General features: G+C 35.7%; 1 protein-coding gene across 1 annotated transcript in view; it reads left to right on the forward strand.

Moving 5' to 3' along the window:
• Positions 1–5,419: 5,419 nt before the first annotated feature.
• Positions 5,420–18,730, forward strand: part of LOC134248127 (intermembrane lipid transfer protein VPS13C-like) — a gene marked incomplete at its 3' end in the record, with an annotated part of 35,305 nt that continues 21,994 nt past the window's right edge. The window contains exons 1-14 of the mRNA XM_062730541.1: positions 5,420–5,533; positions 6,788–6,916; positions 7,416–7,459; positions 7,805–7,825; positions 10,015–10,057; positions 10,164–10,358; positions 12,153–12,220; positions 12,755–12,913; positions 14,208–14,306; positions 14,460–14,517; positions 15,151–15,272; positions 15,822–16,003; positions 16,167–16,311; positions 16,799–16,952. Coding sequence (XP_062586525.1) covers positions 6,820–6,916; positions 7,416–7,459; positions 7,805–7,825; positions 10,015–10,057; positions 10,164–10,358; positions 12,153–12,220; positions 12,755–12,913; positions 14,208–14,306; positions 14,460–14,517; positions 15,151–15,272; positions 15,822–16,003; positions 16,167–16,311; positions 16,799–16,952 — 1,387 coding nt within the window. The remainder of the gene's footprint in view (positions 5,534–6,787; positions 6,917–7,415; positions 7,460–7,804; positions 7,826–10,014; positions 10,058–10,163; positions 10,359–12,152; positions 12,221–12,754; positions 12,914–14,207; positions 14,307–14,459; positions 14,518–15,150; positions 15,273–15,821; positions 16,004–16,166; positions 16,312–16,798; positions 16,953–18,730) is intronic.

An 18,730-nucleotide genomic window follows, 5' to 3' on the forward strand; every position in this document is an offset into this window, starting at 1 on the left:
TTCCTTTCGTACTTAAATTTGAGCATGCAAGTACAATATTCTTGGAAATCAATGCTTGTGGATTTGACGAGTCTCTCTTGCCCATGGATTTTGTTAACATATTGATTGAATCTACATTATCAATGAGTTAAAATCCACAAAATTACATACCCATGAACAATTTTTCTTGTCCATGAACATTGAACCCCACAAATTAACTTGATTAAAAAGATTCCACAGAATTCATAATACATGTACAATCATTTTTAATTCTTTTTCAAAGTAAGCAAAAAGATTTTTTTTAATTTTTCTAAAAATTAAATGTGTCAAAAATTCTTAAAACTATATACTTGTGTTCTGAAATTTAAAAAGTAATAGTTGAACATCTTCTAAGCACATCTCACTTAATAGCCTAATCATGCTAATAGCTTCTACAATATGTACCAATATGAGAAAGAATCATTCGGACAGAGTCTTCAACAGCTTAAATGCTTGCATTGAATTTTTCATATCTTTGTTAAAGAATATGGCTGATCTTAAAGAAACATCCGAGTGACTGCTAGTTATCACTGGGGATACTGGTCTAAACTCCATGATGCACACTTTAGTTCACAACTCTTGAGGAACAGCTCAGTCTTTGTACATACTTCGTGTCTTGACTGCAGCCACGGAGCTGTTGGACTTGTATTGCTGGAGTTTTAAAGTCCAAAACTGGATGTCAAGTTTACTGCATCCTTTTTTAGTCTACTCTTGTCTCCTGTAAACAAGGAACTGTGCAAATATTATTTTTGTTTTGTTATTGTATTGAGTTAAAGTAGAATATTATATAATCAATATTTATCCAGGGAAAACCAAAGACCCTACTCGTACTAATCAAGCGGGGAAAAATATCTCATTATTTCTGGTGTTGAAATTTAAAATATATAATAAAATTAAACATTGAACTAAAATCATAAATTGCAGTACTTATTCCATTTGCTAACAAATCAAGTTAATTGTATGGGGACATAAACACATCATACACTCTATTTGTACATTTTTAAAAGAAAACTGCCACTGTACATTAAATTAATCAGAATTAATCCTATTACATTTACCAGTGCTGTGTCTGTCTGTTTAACAACAAAATCACAAAGCAACAAAAGCTTTAGACATTTTAATTAAATTTCAAACTTTTGAAATAATATTTTAAATAATATTAATTGCCATGTGTCAAGCTATTAAGACACTATTAATATAAATAGTTCAAATGTCCTTTGATGAAAAAAAAAATAAAAAGGGAGTTCACTTTTTTCCATTTAAGAAAAAGTTAAAAAGTCACAAAGTCAATATGTTTAATACTATATATAGTAACTCATTTTTATAGTTAAATCTATACGATTTAATGACATATACTTCGTAAAATACTAATTAAAATTAATCAAAATCAATATTTTACCAAAAATCTAATCCTTAATATCGCCGACTCCAAAATTCTGGTGACAAGCGACATCGTGTTTACCTACTCCAGCATGCTAGAGGTTCACGGCGAGATACTTTTGACTTGGCGCCGCGTAACCTCTAGCATCCATTGTAAAAATGAAACCCCAAGTGGAAAAAATTGTTTTATTAAGAAATAAGTCTTTGTATATTTACGAATGGTACGAAATAATAAAATACTTAGTATTTACGATAAAACTTACGCATAAAACACTGTTAACCTCTCGTATTAGCAATAAATCCATTATTTTTCAAATCGAAGCAGAAATTGAAACGAGTTGTCTGTTCAAAATTCGGATATGGAATACAGAAAATCTGACGAAACGAAACTAGTGTAATGCAACGAAAATTTCGTTTTCTGACAAACAATCCGCAAAATTAATATGAAGTCAAATCGAAAGTACTTCTGGTGACAAATTGGAATATTGACAATTTCCATTAATTAACAATAATGCACAATGAATAAAATGGATTTTATTATTTCTTGCGACTTTCATACCCCATGCTAACACGTAGGTACCTGAAAATTACTTGTTAACAGTTTATTTCACGCATAATACGTTCCGCCCAAAATCTCAGGCGGAACGAGCTCGTTAGAAAATGGCCTTCGGATGTAAGAGTCCGAGGTATATAAGGAGCGTAGGGACGTTAACCGAGGCTCTTACTTGTAGGAGTACGTGTTTACCAAGTCAGATGATCATCTTCATGACCGATTTAGCGTCACTTTTCGTCTCAAACAAATGTCTGGATCTGAAAATAATGAGTGTCCGCATCCTCTACAACATCCTGGCACACCACAGAGGGTTGACATTCTTTACAAATTAATTAATTTGGAGGTATACGTCCAGGAGAAACCACAGTGTCTCGCCACGCAACCATTTGTTTACACTCAGTCAAGCGCTTGACAAATTCAAACGTTTGCGTAACCACCTCTAAAACCGCAGCGCCACCCGACGGTTAATGACGTGAATGGATACTTATGTACTGTATTTTTTACCTTTCTTGGACCGCAGATTTTGCGTTTCTCAAGTTGTTTCCAAAACTTATAATCAGACGCAACATTTTAACATTACCCCCCCCCCCAAAAAAAAAAAAGTCTGGAGAATTTAAATACAGGCATTTGTTTTGGTCACATATTGACTACATGTATTTGACTTCATTATTGAACTTTTCTTTACTGATTGAAATAAGTTTTAAAACGCATGAACTTTTAATTTTTCAAACAGGTCTTATACAATGACTGGATGAATAATTTCGAACAAATACCGGCATGTATCAGTCTCTGATCTTTCTTATGTGTATAGTCTGAATACATGTATATTGAAATACAGTAAGAAAACTAATTATAAATTGCTCAAAACTTTTATTGTTTAACAAATAAATTGAATGAAATGAAAATCTTTTTTGAAAAAAATCAAATAAATGAATAAACAAGCAACTATCCTAAAAACGGAAACCCGTCTTTTTTTCCTGTGAGTGATCGAGGGTTTGTTTGTGAGGGATTGGGGGTTGGGGTGGGGATGGGGTGGAGACAACAACACTTTCCTATGATAGCCGATTTTCTTTTAATAGATAATACATGTACATTGATATATAATATACATGTAATACTCCGTATCGTTTTTAAAGGGATCATATTTTCAGAGAAAAGGGGGGCTATAAGGTCACTTGAGCCGAAGGCTCAAGTAGACTTTTCTGATAAAAATTTTGACCGTTTTCTCTCGTTGTCGTTGTTGTCTTCGTCGTAAACTTTTCACGTTTCCATTTTCTTCTCAAGAACCACTGGACCAATATATTTCAACCAAATGTGACTGACACAAAGTAACCTTGGAAGAAGGGGATTCAAGTTTCTTCAAATGAAGGGTTACATGTTGTCTTCCAAGAGGAGATAATTATGAATTAGCGAAAAATTAATAGCATTTAAAAAAATTCTTCTTCTCAAGAACCACTTGGCCAGGAAAGATGAAACTCAAGTGGTAGATAGATATATACAGTCAATTCTCGAATTATCGCCATTCGATTCATCGCCATTTTCGCAATACCGCCATGATTTCCCAAGAACGTTTTTCCTGCTATATAAAATTCTCTTTATAACGCCAAATTCGCATACCGCCATCCGCCACCCTGTTTTCACAACAAACGTCCATTTTTAAGTGTCAATTATCTCGATAAACCGCCACAGGTGCGCGTGGTCAGTGAAGCGCGGCTAATTGGTTGACACTATCCCTGTTGTAAAGCATGCAAAGGCAGACAAGGTACATGCAATTAAGTAATTAAACAAGAACTAAATAAACAGAGATTTTAACATGGACTGTTATAATAATTTTGTTTTCTGTTTAATAATCATTTAGTCACGGCTTCGCCACGAAAGCGGTCGTTGTTAAAGTACGCCGATAACTATAAAATTTAGATGATCTCTGCTTTAAGAATTGCGAAGTTTGCTGAAAAAATAATAATACGGTATGAATTGTGAATGTTTAATTAACAATGTTGCCATAAACAATAAATTTATTCAAGAATTCATTTTACTTACTATATCGGCAATATATTACGACGATCGACCCAGCATTTTTTTTTCAATAGAAGAACTGCAGATTTAAATGCACACCTATATACTTTTCTTTATTTCATAACTGCACAATTTGTTTTAGCGAATTTGTACATTAAAAATGACTTGAAGTATTTGCAACCAGAAATATGTTTTTATTTAATATACATGTACATGTAATAATAAGACTAGAAACGCTAAATGGTATTTCTAAGAACGGTAACTCTACTTCTTGTTTTCCAGAAGATGGGAAATTCAATTCATCGCCAAATTCGTTATACCGCCATGATTTCTAAATTACAAAAGGTGGCGGTTTATCGCGAATTAACTGTATATCCTCAGGAAGAATAAATTCAAAGTTCAAATCATGACCACTGAGGGTAGGGTCGGTCCCACAATGCCCGATCAAAGTTTTACATAGGAATTATAGTAAAGGAAAAATCTTTACAAAATCTTCTTCTCAAGAAAAGAAAAGCCGTGATTGGTGATATTTACATGGATGCATCTTGAAGTAGATTGATTGTTCAGATCATGACAGCCGGGGGTATAGGCTGGGGCCGCAATGAAATTTTACACAGAAATATGAAAAAAAAAATCTTTTTATAAATCTGCTTTTCAGTAATACTAAAATCCATGATTAGTGAGATTTATAATAATTTTTGTTCAAATTAGAGTGGGGCACAAATTAATGATACATGTATGGGGTGAGACATCCTCAATTAGAATAAATTTCACTAAAAAATACTAAACTTATCTGTAGTTTTTTCCTAGCCAATATGTTCAGGTGAGCGATGTACATACGTAGCCCATGGGCCTCTTAATATTGAATGTTAGTTATCCCACCCCCTCTCTTCCTCCCCTTCCAGATCCACCCTTGAAAAAAGTGAGAGCAAACAGCAAACTCTTTCCTTGCGAATTGTTTTTTTGATATTTAAAAAAAATTAATGTTATTATTATTTTAAAAACTAGAGGTACTGTGAGCGATGAGCTCACTAAATGATACCCCCGCCTCCCATATGGTGAAAAAGTCCATGTTTTCCTGTGGCCGGGAAACCCAAAATATGTGCCGGATCAAAAAGTAAAATAGGAGGTGCACAATGGCAATATGTAATAAAGATTCTGTGAAAGTTTCATCAAATTTCAGTCAGTGGTATGAGTGGAGTTGCGGATAAGAGATGGGTACCCCAAAGCGTAAAAGACGGACGGACGGACAGACAGGCGGACAGACGGACAGACGGACGGACGGACGGACGGAATTAACGATTACTATTGATATATACCCTCCCGCTTTTCAAGCGGGGGGGGGGGGGGGGGGGGGTATAATAATGATTTGAGTGAAAATCTAGTTTGATATATTGTACGACTTGTCAAATCTACCGGGTCAATTTTACAGAACGACTAATTCCAGGTACAATTTGTTTGAAAATTGACTTCGGCAGTCGATCAGATTTTCTCATTGATTTTTATATAAACTGAAGATGACTGCAGCTGTTCCTTGGACGGAGAGAATGTGTGTTTTGCTGACAGGTCTCTTTTTGTTGTACTTTCAGATTTTATTGCAGAAGACGATTCTATGCATCGCTGACAATTTTTCTGCATTTGTCGTTCTTGCAACAGACGACGTTTTAGGGGTTTGTTGCTAGCCAATATTGCAAATGCTGGCGATCCACCAAGAATGCATAAATTATAATTCATGACAACTAAAAAGAAATGTATGTTATACTTTTCTGTAGATAGATAATGTAAAAGCGATGAAATTATTGCACCCTAATTGATTTTTCCTGTGATGTGTGTAAAGTGAAAGTAAGAAATAATAACCATGGTATATTTGTACACTTGCCAAATTATGATAAAAAAATCTGATTAATATCTTTGCTGATTGCATAATTAATATACTACAGAGTTTTCATAGTGCACAAGTTCCAATTGATATGAAATGACATCAGCCCCTATATTAATTTATAGAGCACTGTTATCAGTTTTTTTTTGACTGTCCGGACTTCATATATAGTATATACATGTACAGGAAAGACTTAACTGTCAGGTTAGCCTTCATTTGTCAAAAATTCATATTGAAACTGAACTGTAGGAGAACCTAACAAATTATTTCTAGTGACATAAAGATTAATGAAATTACACAGCACTTCTTCATTGCAAGCTAAGCTGTTGGTTTTGTCGTCCTTCCTATTTCTAAAACTCATGGCTTATAATGATAACAGCTGTTAATTATTATTATTTTGTTTCTGTAGAATTTATTTTTCCCCTTTGGTATGACTCAAGTTGATGGTGTACATTTAAAAAAAGATTATTTTGACTATGGTAATTGAAAGTTAGTTGATTTTCTTACTGTAGAGAAATGGCAGTGTTCCAACTTTAATGATTTTACTAGAATTTAATATTGATCCTCTTTACTGATGAAGATAATTGATAAAAGTATATATTATTGATGATAGGTTACATTTGTAAGTCGATCGATTTTATCAATTGTCAGCATCTTTACTTTCTTATGTTACATTACATTGCTTATAGCTGTTTCCCCCTGTGTCGCGTATGGTACTTGTTCGTACTAATTGTAATTTTACATGGGCAACAATTTAGATAAAAAAAAATTCAATTTGACCTACACATAAGTGAAAGTAAAGTTCACAGAAAATTGAAATGTGCAGATATGAAGGTTTTGTGTAAAGATCAAAGTCAAAAATAGAAATGGTTGTTATTTCACATACATACTATACTATACCTGAAGTATGTTATGATCATGGCTTTTAATATATGTTTCAGTCAGGAGAAATTGTGTATCTTAGCAGAGTGCCATGATTAAGGATCGACTGGTCAATTTAATTAACGAGTATATTGGCGAGTTTGTGGAGAACATCAATCATGATAACCTGAAATACAGTGTCTTAGGGGGTAAGTTATATGCACAGACTCTGAGGTGGATCCAAGATTCTCTGAAATACAGTGTCTTAGGGGGTAAGTTATATGTACAGACTCTGAGGTGGATCCAAGATTCTCTGAAAGACAGTGTTTTCCCTTTATTTCAAAGTAGAGGGTAAGAGATCAGTTGTAACAGGCTAGGGACTGAAATTTATGAACAGAATCTCTGTGGACCTTGTTACAATTTTTTATTTCAAAGCAGCATTTTTGTCAATTGAAGCAGTCAATTTGGCTGGTAGCCGGGTCTTAGGGAAAACACTGAAAGATATTAAATTTCATAAATTACCATCTCATAACCCTTTATGTAACAATTGTTTTGCTTTGAAAAGAAAGATTAAATGTAGTATGTACTATTTAATTATTAAAAATCTGAACATAAATTTTGGTAAATTAAATCATGTAAATATTTGTGAAGAAATTTAAATGCCAAAAATGTGCATGCTTAATAAAAAATAAATATTTTTTCTTTAAGGTAATGTTGAACTCAAAGATTTGGTTCTGAAACCAAGAGCAGTGGTAAGTATTGAAAAAATATGTCATTTACATCTTACATTTCTATGACATTTGTACATAAAATTCATTTAAATTGTTCGATTTTGATTTCACCATGGTCATCCTATATGGGTTATAATTCATTTTTCTGCATGCATTGACTTTAAAGTAACAACCATAATAATGATATGTCAATCATTTTGCTTATAAAAAGAATTTCAGTCAGCCAAATGAAATGTTCAATCAAAAAGTTAACTGTAAAATATTATATCTAAAATGCTATTTTTTCATCAAAACACCATATAAGAACATTTAGCTTACAGATTTCATGAATTTTGTTTGATTAAATTTTATTTTCTTACATTTTAGACGGACTTCCTAACATTACAGGTATAAATAAAAATAAGATTTGATGTACCATGACTAAAGGTACAGTGATACTCTGGTAAGAGAGATAACCCTTAATGACACAAATGTCTATTATTCCTTTATAAATTTGTCAAGTTTAAGTGCCTTTTTTGTCAAATTTTGCCCCGCTAGCCATGCTATAATTGTTTGTATTTCATTCAGCATATAGATTTCCTTTCGAAAATCGTAAGAGATGAAGAAAAATTTCATATGAGTGAGCAGAGGGTTTATGAACCTTAATAAAAAAAAAAGATTATGAAATTTTGATTCTTGATTATGTCCAAAGGACACTCCAAAAGACCAGCTATCCAAAATATCTGATGCTTTCCAGGTTTTTTTGACTGTTAATTTGGATACTTTACCGTTTACGTGCCAGGAAAATGTTACAAAAAAGTTCATATTTAAATGGCAATTAAACTAGCTACATTTATCGTTTTTTAGCTCACCTGAGCCGAAGGCTCAAGTGAGCTTTTCTGATCACAATTTGTCCGTTGTCTGTCGTTGTTGTCGTCGTCGTCGTCGTCGTTGTAAACTTTTCACATTTTCATCTTCTTCTCAAGAACCACTGGGCCAATTTCAATTAAACTTGGCACAAAGTATCCTTGGGTGAAGGGGATTCAAGTTTGTTCAAATGAAGGGCCACGCCCTTTTCCAAGGGGAGATAATCATGATTTAGAGAAAAATTATTGGCATTTTTAAAAAATCTTCTCCTCAAGAACCACTGGGCCAGGAAAGATGAAACTCATGTGGAATCATCCTCAGGTAGTGTAGATTCAAGTTTGTTCAAGTCATGACCCCCGGGGGTAGGGCGGGGCCAAAATGGCCGATCAAAGTTTTACATAGGAATATATAGAACAAATCTTTAAAAATCTTCTTCTCAAGAACCACTGGGCCAGGAAAGATGAAACTCATGTGGAATCATCTTCAGGTAGTGTAGATTCAAGTTTGTTCAAGTCATGACCCCCGGGGGTAGGGCGGGGCCAAAATGGCCGATCAAAGTTTTACATAGGAATATATAGGAAAAATCTTTATAAATCTTCTTCTCAAGAACCACTGGGCCAGGAAAAATGAAACTTATGTGGTATCATCCTGAGGTAGTGTAGATTCAAGTTTGTTCAAGTCATGACCCCCGGGGGTAGGGCGGGGCCAAAATGGCCGATCAAAGTTTTACATAGGAATATATAGGAAAAATCATTAAAAATCTTCTTCTCAAGAACCACTGGGCCAGGAAAGATGAAACTCATGTGGAATCATCCTCAGGTAGTGTAGATTCAAGTTTGTTCAAGTCATGACCCCCGGGGGTAGGGCGGGGCCAAAATGGCCGATCAAAGTTTTACATAGGAATATATAGAACAAATCTTTATAAATCTTCTTCTCAAAAACCACTGTGCCAGGAAAGATGAAACTTATATAAAATCATCTTCAGGTAGTGTAGATTCAAGTTTGTTCAAGTCATGACCCCCGGGGGTAGGGCGGGGCAAAAATGGCAGATCAAAGTTTTACATAGGAATATATAGGAAAAATCTTTATAAATCTTCTTCTCAAGAACCACTGGGCCAGGAAAAATGAAACTTATGTGGTATCATCCTCAGGTAGTGTAGATTCAAGTTTGTTCAATTCATGACCCCCGGGGGTAGGGCGGGGCCAAAATGGCTGATCAAAGTTTTACATAGGAATATATAGGAAAAATCATTAAAAATCTTCTTCTCAAGAACCACTGGGCCAGGAAAGATGAAACTCATGTGGAATCATCCTCAGGTAGTGTAGATTCAAGTTTGTTCAAGTCATGACCCCCGGGGGTAGGGCGGGGCCAAAATGGCCGATCAAAGTTTTACATAGGAATATATAGGAAAAATCTTTAAAAATCTTCTTTTCAAGTACTTCAAAGCCAGGATTAGTAATATTTGTATGGAATCATCCTCAGGTAATGTAGATTCTAGTTCGTTCAAATTATGATCCCCTTGGGGGTTAAAATTCAAGCCCCCCCCCAACTTAAATTAACTTTCAGTTCTGATCTGATGTGTTTTTTCCTAGCTGATGTGCTCAGGTGAGCGCTGTGGCCCCTGGGCCTCTTGTTTAAAGTATACTATTAAAGTACTTGTTATGTTTATATGCTCAAGGCTGTAATGAATTGATGAAAATAAATAAATTTATTAAATTTTTCTTTTTAGTTTGGCAAGGAACAAGCATTTGAGGTGAAAGTAGGACACTTAGGTAAATGCTTTATGATAAGTATTGATGGCTGTATATTTTTGTTACTCACAAATTAAGTAAAAATTCTGTTAAAAAACCCCACTAAATATTATTACAATTATAACAGACTACATTCGTCTGTCCATACCATGGGGGAATTTGTTTGGAGGGACGGAGGTCCGCCTGGAGTTGGATGGACTTTACATTCTACTGAGTCCGGTTACCATGGACTCCTACAACAAACAGAGAGTAGAGGAGATGGAGCAGAAACTCAAACAGGCCATGCTCAAGTCACTGGATCCCTCAGTCCTACAGAAAGTCTGTGAGTATCACTCAAACAGGCCATGCTCAAGTCACTGGATCCCTCAGTCCTACAGAAAGTCTGTGAGTATCACTCAAACAGGCCATGCTAAATTCTCTGGATCCTTCAGTCCTTCAGAAAGTCTGTGAGTATCACTCAGTTAATCAAACAGGCCATGCTCAATTCTCTGGATCCTTCAGTCCTACAGAAAGTCTGTGAGTATCACTCAGTTAATCAAACAGGCCATGCTCAATTCTCTGGATCCTTCAGTCCTTCAGAAAGTCTGTGAGTATCACTCAGTTAATCGAACAGGCCATGCTCAATTCTCTGGATCCTTCAGTCCTATAGAAAGTCTGTGAGTATCACTCAGTTAATCAAACAGGCCATGCTCAATTCTCTGGATCCTTCAGTCCTACAGAAAGTCTGTGAGTATCGCTCAGTTAACTCAAACAGGCCATGCTCAAGGCACTGGATCCCTCAGTCCTACAGAAAGTCTGTGAGTATCACTCAGTTAACTCAAACAGGCCATGCTCAAGTCACTGGATCCCTCAGTCCTACAGAAAGTCTGTGAGTATCACTCAAACAGGCCATGCTCAAGTCACTGGATCCCTCAGTCCTACAGAAAGTCTGTGAGTATCACTCAAACAGGCCATGCTCAAGTCACTGGATCCCTCAGTCCTACAGAAAGTCTGTGAGTATCACTCAGAATCTGTGAGTATCACTCAGTTAATCAAACAGGTCATGCTCAAGTCTCTGGATCCTCCAGTCCTTCAGAAAGTCTGTGAGTATCACTCAGTTAATCAAACAGGCCATGCTCAATTCTCTGGATCCTTCAGTCCTTCAGAAAGTCTGTGAGTATCACTCAGTTAATCAAACAGGCCATGCTCAAGTCTCTGGATCCTTCAGTCCTTCAGAAAGTCTGTGAGTATCACTCAGTTAATCAAACAGGCCATGCTCAATTCTCTGGATCCTTCAGTCCTTCAGAAAGTCTGTGAGTATCACTCAGTTAATCAAACAGGCCATGCTCAAGTCTCTGGATCCTTCAGTCCTTCAGAAAGTCTGTGAGTATCACTCAGTTAATCAAACAGGCCATGCTCAAGTCACTGGATCCCTCAGTCCTTCAGAAAGTCTGTGAGTATTGCTCAGTTAACTCAAACAGGCCATGCTTAAGTCACTGGATCCCTCAGTCCTACAGAAAGTCTGTGAGTATCACTCAAACAGGCCATGCTCAAGTCACTGGATCCCTCAGTCCTTCAGGAAGTCTGTGAGTATCGCTCAGTTAACTCAAAACAGGCCATGCTTAAGTTACTGGATCCCTCAGTCCTACAGAAAGTCTGTGAGTATCGCTCAGTTAACTCAAACAGGCCATGCTAAAGTCATTGGATCCCCCAGTCCTACAGAAAGTCTGTGAGTATCACTCAGTTAACTCAAACAGGCCATGCTCAAGGCACTGGATCCCCCAGTCCTACAGAAAGTCCGTGAGTATCGCTCAGTTAACTCGAACAGGCCATGCTCAAGGCAATGGATCCTTGAGTTCTAAAGGAAGTCTTTGAGTATCACATTGAATCGTTCACTCAAACAGGTTATGCCCAGAGCACTATAGATTTTACCTTAAGTCTGTTAGTATCATTTTTCAACCATCATCAGTCTGAGAGTAGTCAACTGTTTCTCAAACTGGCATTGCTCCCGGTACGGGTTCCTCAGTCTGAGTAGTACTCAGAAAAATGTCACATGAAAGTATGAAATGTCATTGAGCTAGATATTGTTAACTTTATGTAAGAATTTATCAAATAAAATTCCATATTTTATTTGCAGCTAAGGAAGCAGAGAAACACCCTGGTCTGTTTGAAAAGATTGGAAAGTACATTCTGAACAACATTCAGGTATGTACACTTATTAAAGAAAGCAGTGACTGTCAAAAATAATTTTTGGTTATAATTCTGCATTGTCACTGTCTGCAAGATTTATAGTTATAATGTGGTACACAGATTGAGTATGATTATTGTTAAGAATTTTTCTGCAAAAATGATACTAAAATGTTTTCATCAAGAACATGTTGTCTGTTGTGGGATATATAGTTCTGACATGCAGAGAAATGTAATAACAAAGTGAAATAACTTGTGTAGTGCAAGTCACTGTCTGAACTGACAGTAATATTTTTAATCTTCAAACGTTATTGGAAAATTTCGATCTGTATCTGTATTGCCAGAATATGGGTCAACATGAAAAACTTATTGAACATATTTATACTGATTTAATTTCTGAGATACTGACCCATAAAGTTTGTAAGGTTTTAGAGGGAAAACAGTGTCTTACGCCGGTTGACCCGGATTGACCCTGCAAAGGGGAATAACTTTTGTAAATGTGAAAGTCGTCTATTATTCATGACATTTTTACACAAAATTTCTCTCTTTCAGATAAAAATAAGTAATGTACACATTAGATACGAGGATACAGTGTCAAACCCCGGCACTCCGTTCGCTGCGGGGGGAATTCTGGGAGGACTTTACGTATTTACGACAAACGACAGATGGGAGGAGGTGGAGCTAGACAGCACGGCAAAAATCCTACACAAGGTAACATTATGTGTATAGTAAAAATACTGCACAAGGTCACTACTGTATACAGGGAAATTTTCACTCAGACCCATTTTATTTTTGCCTGTTTCATCCATTCTTCATTAGGGTGAATTTAAAACAGGGCGAAATTGCCTGCAAGTGTGAAAAGGTGAAAATAAATTGAGGCGAAAATATCCCTGCCTACAGTATGTAACGGAAAAATCAACACAAGATTGTTATTGTAAAAACCAAGACAAGATTGTTACTGTAAAAATCCTAAATAAGGTTGCCAGGTATTGTGAAATTCATAGGCAAGGTTGATAGCTAGGATCCTAAAATCCTAAAAAAACAAGAGGCCCATGGGCCACATCGCTCACCTGAGCACTGTGGCTAGGAAAAAGTAGAAAATTGGTTTATTATTGAAAAGTTTTAATCCAAAAGAAGTCCCATGACCAATCATGGCTTTACTATTCTTGAGAAGATGATTTTTAAAGAATTTTTCTATATCTTTCTATGTAAAACTTTGGTCGGCCATTGTGGCCCCGCCCTACCCCTGGTGGTCATGATTTGAACAAACTTGAATCTACACTACCTGAGGATGCTTCCATATAAATATGACCAATCATGGCTTTGTATTTCTTGAGAAGATTTTTCAAGAATTTTCCTACCGGGTAGATTTGAACAAACTTGAATCTACACTACCTGAGGATGATTCCACATGAGTTTCATCTTTCCTGGCCCATTGGTTCTTGAGGAGAAGATTTTTTTTAAATGCCAATAATTTTTCACTAATTCATAATTATCTCCCCTTGGAAAAGGGCATGGCCCTTCATTTGAACAAACTTGAATCCCCTTCACCCAAGGATGCTTTGTGGCAAGTTTGGTTGAAATTGGCCCAGTGGTTCTTGAGAAGAAGTCAAAAATGTGAAAAGTTTACGGACAGACAGACGGACAGACAGACAGACAGACAGACGGACGCCGGACAAAATGTGATCAGAAAAGCTCACTTGAGCCTTCGGCTCAGGTGAGCTAAAAATTGACCCTGTTTAGATGTAAGGTTTGACATATAAGGTTATTTACCAGTAATATAAACAAAAATATTGAACATATGCATCTCGTAGTGGCACCATCATGTGTTTGCTCAAGATTGAACCAGCATGAATGTGACATCTGTCTAAGAATAGCCAAATCTTAGTTTCATTTGATGTCAAATACACTTGAATTAAGACAAGTTTTCTAATAAGACAGTTGTACTTCAGAATATATAAGTTGTAAGTTGCTGGAGTAAATAATGACTTTTGTTGTTTTACAGCTGGGTAAAGTGTCCGATTTCTCTCTGTATTGGAATTCACGGGTCAGCAGTAGTGATCTCGTGGGAGGCAAACATCTTGTTCCGTCAGGAGATTGGAAGGTATGTGTTTCAAGACTTACAGGGCAGAAAGTGAAATGTTTTTTTCTGTGTTTTTTTTTTGAAAAATCTTAAAGCAGTAGATCATATTGTATACAATACCAAATGTTTAATAGCAATTTTAATACACAATTTGTTGTTATTTTTTATCTACAGAGTCTATTGAAGCAGTCCATCAGGTCCAAGATGATTTCAAAAGATAAATTTTCCTCAGGTAATTCCATATTCTTAATGATTATTGGTTAAATATATGATATCAATGCCAAGAAATTCTTAAAGGAGTTACAGTTATTTCTAGCAATACCATGCAAATAAATGTTGGTTTGCAGTATCACATATTGATATCTCAAATTCCATGTCAAAAAATGACACTTTTGATTCGTTATATATTTTGAACTATATATTTTAAAGTAAAAGTAGCCCACATGGCAAAGTGGTTAAAGTACATGCATCTGCTACATGTATATGTCGCGGGTTTGAATCCCATTGTGAGACATGCAAACCAGCCTTTTGGATAAAACTGAATAAACAGAGGTCCCATGTGGCAGTAGGTGCTGACCTGAAAAAGATCGCCCCCTGCTAAGTGCCTATTATAGGACAAAATTTGCAGCCCTCCACCAGCGAGTGGTGGCGTCTCCATATGAGATAACTAACAGAGGGACGTTAAACAATGAACAAATAACCATTAAACTTAATAACTTTATATCTTATATTTTTGGATATCTCTTGGGTTTCTCTTTGTCCCACTGTATAAATATTATCAAAGTTTTACTGAAGGCATACCATATTAATATTGTCCCACACTTCTGTTGTACATGTATTTTCTTTTCTCCTCTTTGTTTTCTAGTGCTGACTCCATTTACTGCGGAGGCCAAGGTGATTCTGTATAACGTGGATGACTATAAGATGCCTAAGCTGTACATACAGTTGTCTATAGGGGATGCTACCGCCAGAGTTTCACACAAACAGGTACATCCCATGAAACAGAATCATTATCCTGAAAACTTCATTATTAAGCAGTACAGTGAAATGCGCATATAGAGAACATGCTTATAATTAATTGTCACTTATAGAAACTTAAGTGATTTTCATTCCCACTGTGTTTAAAACATATTGTAAAGCTAACCAATTGAATAGAAGAAATTGCATTTATTATAACAAAGCAAACTTGCCCATCCCTAGCAGTTCTTTATCAGCATGTTTTACAGGGCCAGGTTATTCAAATCTTTACATAGTTAACGAAGTTCCTTATTTAGATGGCTTGAACCTTGCACGCAAACAAGCAAAGCGGAGTCAGCCGAGGATTGAATATTGTTAACTAATGTGTTAAATTTAGCTATCTTTTGAACAACCTACTTAAACTGCTCTGTTTGCAGCAGATTGAAATAATTGAATGTCAATGGATTGGTCTGAATCACACGTTTAAGATAAATCGTAATTATTTATTTTTTTGGCAAAAAATTAGAAATTGATCCAGATTTGCAGCATTTATTGTGAATCTATACTCTGACCTTGCAGTATTTGAGTGTTACAAGATGGCTGGAATTTTCCAAAAGGTTGGAAGTGAATCGGCGGTACAGGAAATTCCGCCCCACGGTATCTGTGAAGAAGAGTCCCAAGTCCTGGTGGAGATATGCCTACGACTCAGTTGTGGAGTTTAACATCAAACCTTACACATGGCCCCAGATAGTCCAGTACAAGTGAGTCTAGATCTTATCTGTGTTCAAGTTGTCTTCACTTACTTACTTACATTTATATGAGATCAAGAAAAATTATTAGAAGGGAAAATGTAGTTTCTTACTATTTGCGAAATGTGTCATTGATGAAATATGAAATATGCTTTTTCTGTTTGAATACTTGTAGGCAAGACTATGTAAAATACTGGCAGGTGTACAAACAACACCTGGAGTCTCCCAAGGACCAGGGAATTAAACAGAAGGTTGAACAATTGGAGAAAACAATGGACGTCACCAACATACTGAGGGCTAGGACTGAGGCTAGACTCAAGGTAAAATAACCACAGAAACATAAGGGGAAAGCACTCAAAGGAAAGTCAATAAGATACTGATGTTTTGTGAATAAACTGATGTCAGTGTTATTTTCACATGAATCAAAAGCTAATGTAGTAAGATAATGACAATATCAAGTTCAAAGGTCATGAAGGAGGTCAAGGAAATTGTTTGTGGATTAACAGAAAAGCGTTGTTAAAATGTTGTGGGATTAAAACCACAAAAAACATTGGGCTTAATATTGTAACAGGAAGGGAGAAAATGTATGGCTGGACCGGGAATCGAACACGGGACCCCTGCATCTTGATATTCTTGACTATTTATTATAACTTTAATTATATAAATATATAAATGTTTGACACTTTGAAACATCAGTATGCATGGTCATTGTCATACTTGGTTCGATCCAGGGCTTATTGCCTTAAGGGAAATAGTGTCATTACACAAACAGATCTAATACTTATTGTTTTCTTTTCTAAAATTCAGTATAAAGAAGAAACAGGAGAGAGAGAAAGAAGGAGGCAGGAAGAACTGAAGAAGAGACAGGTGGAGAAGAAGAAGGCTGGGGGAGGGTGGTTCAGCTGGTTCTGGGGAGGGACAGAGGAAGAAGAGGAGTCACTGGATGAACTCACAACAGATGGTTTGTGTTGGGGTAAGGTGAAGGGTAAGGCAGGAGGTGGGTGAGGCTGGGGGAGGGGGTTGAGCTGGTTCTGGGGAGGCACAGAGGAAGAGGAGGAGTCACTGGATGAACTCACAACAGAAGGTACAGGCTTTATTGGTTTTAGCTATGAATCACTTATGTCAAGAGCAGAGGGAAGGAGGAGTGATTTTCCTTATTTTAAGGGTATATATAGACACTTTTGTTCTAAGTGAAATTTTAAGTGTGACTTGAATTTTGCAATTTATCCCCATTATTGATAAGGGCTATTGAAAAAAATGTATGGGAGGGTTGGACGGCACTTCATATATTTTTATGGGTAATGGGGACTGGAGCAATTAAATCTGCATGGGTGGTTGTCCTCATCCAATATATTTTTAGATGGGTGGTTGCACTTACCCTCACAATTAATCAACTGCAAAGAACTTCCCTCCTTTCATTTTGTATAAGCCAGTAAATATTAATATTTATTTTTAAAAAAATGTCCTAAACAGTTGAGAAGTGTGTTTACATTGAAAGTGAAAGTAGAATCGAACAAACCGGAAACATGGAAGATGATTATAAAAGCACATGGTACAAATGATGACAGTGGAGGATTGGGACACAATTTCTTTGTGTTCTTGTGTTCTTTGTTGCTTTCAGCTCAAGTTTCATACCAGCAATATATTCAAACATGATTACATTGGTAAATTAAATGATATTAGAAACAATCAGAGAGATCGTTTGATTAAAACCGAAAGTAGAAAAAACGTATCTGATAATAAACATTTTAGCATGACTATGGAGTTAACAAGTCAAATATTTTACTTTATACCAAATACGGTGTAAAATAATGTTTATATATAATAGGGTTTGTAACAATATACATGTATTATGTCAATACATCCATGTACTAATCATCCTTAACCTGTTGAGTGTTACCTCGAATATATTTTTAACCCGGCCATAGCATACAAATGAATTTAAAAAAAATATATTTCAGAAACAAGTGCCTGCACGGTTGTTAGGTGACATTAAGACTTCATATTTTTTTCACGTTACACTAAATAGACAATGCCCTACATAACTTTAGTCCCCCAACCCCCCCCCCCCACCCAAAAAAAAAAAAAAAAAACAAGAAACCTATAGGCTACAGCAGGAACTATGTGGCCTGTGTTTCAAAAGAACTTTGGACTTGAACTAAAAAAATTAGCTGATTGTAAAATCTTACAAAACTTTTGTGTAAAATATCTTTCTAAATTCTTTTCAAACAAGATTTAAACTATTTTCAAAGTAATGAAAAAATGAAAGTTTTGTGCATGATATTTTTAAAATGAGTCAATTGTTTGGATACATCCAAAAAGCGAACATTCATTTCAAGTTTCATAAAGTGCAAATCCTTGAAAAAAGTACCAGTACATAAAATTTTATTAAACATAACTTTAAACACAATTCTTTAAAAAAGTATTTAAATTTAGATGGGTGGTTGTATTAAAAGCATTTTTGATTTGATTGGCGGTGGGGAGAAAGCAATTAAAAATGTATGGGTGGTGGGTTAAAAATAAAAGTGCCTTCTAACCCCCCCATACATGTTTTTTCTGGAATAGCCCTAATTATATACCGTAAATCTGGAAATTTTTACGTCGATTTATTTTTGCGATTTTGGGTCAAAAAGCTGTTGATTAATTTTTACTTCAAATTTTTCAAATTGACCACTGGTGCTAAAAATTAAAATCACTGAAGCTTTTCATATCAGGTTATGTTTGAATAATATGCCCAGT

Source organism: Saccostrea cucullata, unplaced genomic scaffold, assembly GCF_032062105.1.
Source record: "Saccostrea cucullata isolate Sc308-1 unplaced genomic scaffold, CSIRO_AGI_Scuc_v1 ctg4115, whole genome shotgun sequence".
Taxonomy (NCBI): Eukaryota; Metazoa; Mollusca; class Bivalvia; order Ostreida; family Ostreidae; genus Saccostrea; species Saccostrea cuccullata.